Genomic DNA, 3,456 nt, shown 5'->3' with positions numbered 1-3,456 from the left:
ATCGAGAAACGGATTAAAGGCGATGATGGAACTTCTCGATGATAATGCGCGATTTGTGTTTAATGTCTTAATTTCTTCTGAGAAAATTTCGGCTTGAACTTGTTTTATCCAATATAACTTCGCGCGATCGCATTCATCGGATGAGACTGAGCAATGATGCGCGGAACGCGAAATTAAATGAGTCGTTATGTGACGACAGGCGTCAACAAATTTGAAAAGGTACGCAGTAACGTGTATAAGCTTGGTCCACGAGGAATATCGTGTCGCGAGATCCCATGGAGTGGGCACGTTCACAGCGTGTACCCTTCTCGTCTTCTCCTCGAGGGGCGGATCGGGGGTGATGTGATCAGGATCCGACGGCCACTCACGCGAAGACAAGACGAGCCAGGGAGGACCGTGCCACCAAAGACGATGCGAGAGCAACTCATCCGCATGAATGCCGCGCGAAGCGCAGTCGGCAGGATTGCTCGAGGTAGGAACGTAACGCCACGCAACGTCCGACATGATTGCTTGAATTCGAGCAACGCGATTGGCCACAAATGTTGTCCACCGAGAAGGATGAGATCGCAACCATGTCAGCACGATAGTGGAACGTCCACAGGAAGATCGGAACGGAGCTGAGATCAAGAGAAGTTATGACGAAATGCATGAGGGAGCTGAGAAGTAAGGTAGCGGACAATTCGAGGCGAGGGATAGTGAGGGGGGTCACCGGAGCGACCTTGGATTTGCTGGTAAGGAGTGAAACTGAAACTTCGCCAGATGAGGATATTGATCGAAGATAAATCACAGCCGCGTATGCATTAGAGGATGCATCGGCGAAGCCGTGAAGCTCAATCTGACCGTCGGGCTGTACTCTCGTCCACCGAGGGATCGACACGTCATTAAGAAATGTCAGTTTGGAGAAAATAAGTTGCCATCGAGCCTGAAGATCGTCAGGAATCTTTTGATCCCACGTCAGTTGAGACCTCCACAGGTGTTGCATAAAGATTTTCGCAGCTATTATAACAGGCGACACCCAGCCCAGAGGATCGAAAAGCTTCGCTATTGTCGACAGAATCTCCCGTTTGCTCTCCGGAATTGACCTATTGATGGTGACCCTGAACTGAAACGTGTCGCGCGCGGGATTCCATACGATCCCGAGAACCTTAATCTTTTCGTCATCGGCAATCGTTTTACTGCATGCTAACCCATGACCAGAGGGATCGATATCCTCCAACAGCGCCGGAGAGTTGCTTGCCCATTTACGCAGCTCGAATTTACCGCAACGCATTAAGTTGACGAGTTGATCACGACGTTGTCGCAGAGAACTAATATCGTCGTCTCCGAATAAGACGTCGTCGACGTAGATTTGATTGCGGATGATGGAGGACGCGAGGGGAAACCGATCACCTTCATCATCCACAAGGCATTTCAATACGCGGAGGGCTAGATACGGCGCGCAAGTCATTCCATACGTGACCGTAAGCAGCTGATATTCACACGGCGCCACGCTATTGTGCCCGAGCCACAAAATTCTTTGGAAATCGATGTCGCGCTCGTCAATGAGAATCTGTCGGTACATTTTCGCGACGTCCGCGGAGTATACGTATCGAAATTGACGCCATTTCAGAATAATGGCAGGTAAATCGAGTTGGGGTTTTGGGCCGGCGTGAAGATGGTCGTTCAATGAAGAGCCGTTTGACGTGACGCTCGATGCATTGAACACGACGCGGATTTTACTTGTGGTACTGTCGGCGCAAAAAACCGGATGATGGGGAACGAAGTACGTTTGATTAGGCGGCGTGCTTGACGCCGGAGCTGGTCTCATGTGCCCGAGGTCGGCATAGTCACGCATGAAGGCACAATAATCATTTTTTAAGGTCGGCTGCGAGTGAAACCGACGGATTAAGCTTTGAAGTAAGCGTTCTGCCTTATATCTCGAATGACCGATGTCGATCGGAGGATCGGTTTTAAATGGCAACCTGACTACGTAGCGTCCGTCAGCGGAGCGAGAGTGAGTCGACCGGAAATGTGACTCGCATTGCTCTTCGAGCGGAGTCGACAGTTGAACTTGAGGAGGCTCTTCGATCTCCCAAAATCTTTTTAGTTCTTCACCGAGCGATGTTAACGAGGTACAATGAACGGAGAGGTGAAGAGAAGTTTGATCTGTGTCAGAGAAAACCGGACCGGAGATTATCCATCCTAACAAAGAGTTTTGAGCGATGGGTTGACCAGCTCGTCCTTTCTGGACGCCGTCGAGAAGGAGTTCGCTGTAAAGATCAGCACCGATGAGGACGTGAATAGGATCGGCACTGGTAGGATCAGAGTCGGCCCATTTTAAATGAGAGAGATGAGAAAGAGCAGACGGATCGATTGGCCGTTTGGGAGCGTATGAAGTGAGCGATGGCAGGATTAAAGCCGTCGTCGAAAACGACGGGTGATTCGATGATTCGGGAGAGAGTGTTAAGGCAGCAGCATGACGCACGATCGCGGTTTGAGCTCCCCCGACGGCTGAGATCGTAACGGGCATACGAATGCGTTTGACGCATAACGACTGAGCTACCGTTTCGGAAATAAAAGTGGCTTCCGAGCCCTGATCAAGGAGCGCTCGCACGATGATAGACCGACCGGAGGGTGAAGCGAGTTTAACTCTCGCGGTCGCAAGAAGCACGCGGGATCGCGAGAGTTATTGGTCGATAATGATACAACGTCTGTAGGAGACGCAGAAGTTGACGGCGATGAGTCTGTTGCAGACGAATCCGCAATGCCTGTCTCAGAATCCGAGGTCGGATGCAACAGCGTGTGATGTCTCTTGCTGCAGGTGCGGCAAGAGTACTTGCTTTTGCATTCCAGAACCGAATGCGAAGCACACAAGCAATTGAAGCATCGCTTGAGAGTCTTTACTGTATCACGTCGCTGACTCGGATTTTGAGACAGAAATTTTTGACACGAGCTCAAATAATGTCGCGCCTTACAAATTGGACAAGCTGAAGTTGACGAAGTTGACGCGGTTGCAACAGAGACGCGGCTCTGATTGGATTTAGATCCCTTTGATGAAAGGGTTGGCGAACAATCTTCGAGAGCACGAATTCTCGAATCAAGAAACGCACGTAGTTCCTCGAGCGTCGGAGACGTGTCAGCATCGCTTGTTTTAAGATGCCAGGCTTTTCGTGAAGCGGGGTCAATTTTTTTGAGAAAGGAGATGGACGAGAAAATCGTCCCACAACTCGGAAGGAGAGCGTTTTAAACTTTTCAAAGAAGAGACCGCGATGCTGACTTGGTCGCACAACGCTTGAAGGTCGGACGCGGATTCGCGATTTAGTGCCGTCAGGCCGAATAACGTAGAAAAGTGGGTGGAAATGAGACGCCGTTTGTTCTCGAACCGTTTTGTTAAGGTCTTCCACGCGATGGGAAAATTGTCAGCAGTCACAGCAAGATTGCAAATACAGTCGAGCGCACGACCTTTAAGGGACGAAG

The 3,456-nt window shown here is 50.3% G+C and overlaps 1 protein-coding gene across 1 annotated transcript; it reads right to left on the bottom strand.

Annotated features, from left to right (window-relative positions):
• Nucleotides 1-424: 424 nt before the first annotated feature.
• Nucleotides 425-2,509, bottom strand: LOC105571146. Its single transcript, XM_012028621.1, has one exon. It carries the CDS (start codon nucleotides 2,507-2,509, stop codon nucleotides 425-427), a length of 2,085 nt encoding a protein of 694 aa, XP_011884011.1.
• Between the last annotated feature and the right edge of the window lie 947 nt (nucleotides 2,510-3,456).

The sequence above is a fragment of the Vollenhovia emeryi genome, unplaced genomic scaffold, assembly GCF_000949405.1.
Source record: "Vollenhovia emeryi isolate VEMERY1.0 unplaced genomic scaffold, V.emery_V1.0 DF941126.1, whole genome shotgun sequence".
Lineage (NCBI taxonomy): Eukaryota > Metazoa > Arthropoda > Insecta > Hymenoptera > Formicidae > Vollenhovia > Vollenhovia emeryi.
This window is presented reverse-complemented; position numbering and strand designations above follow the sequence as displayed.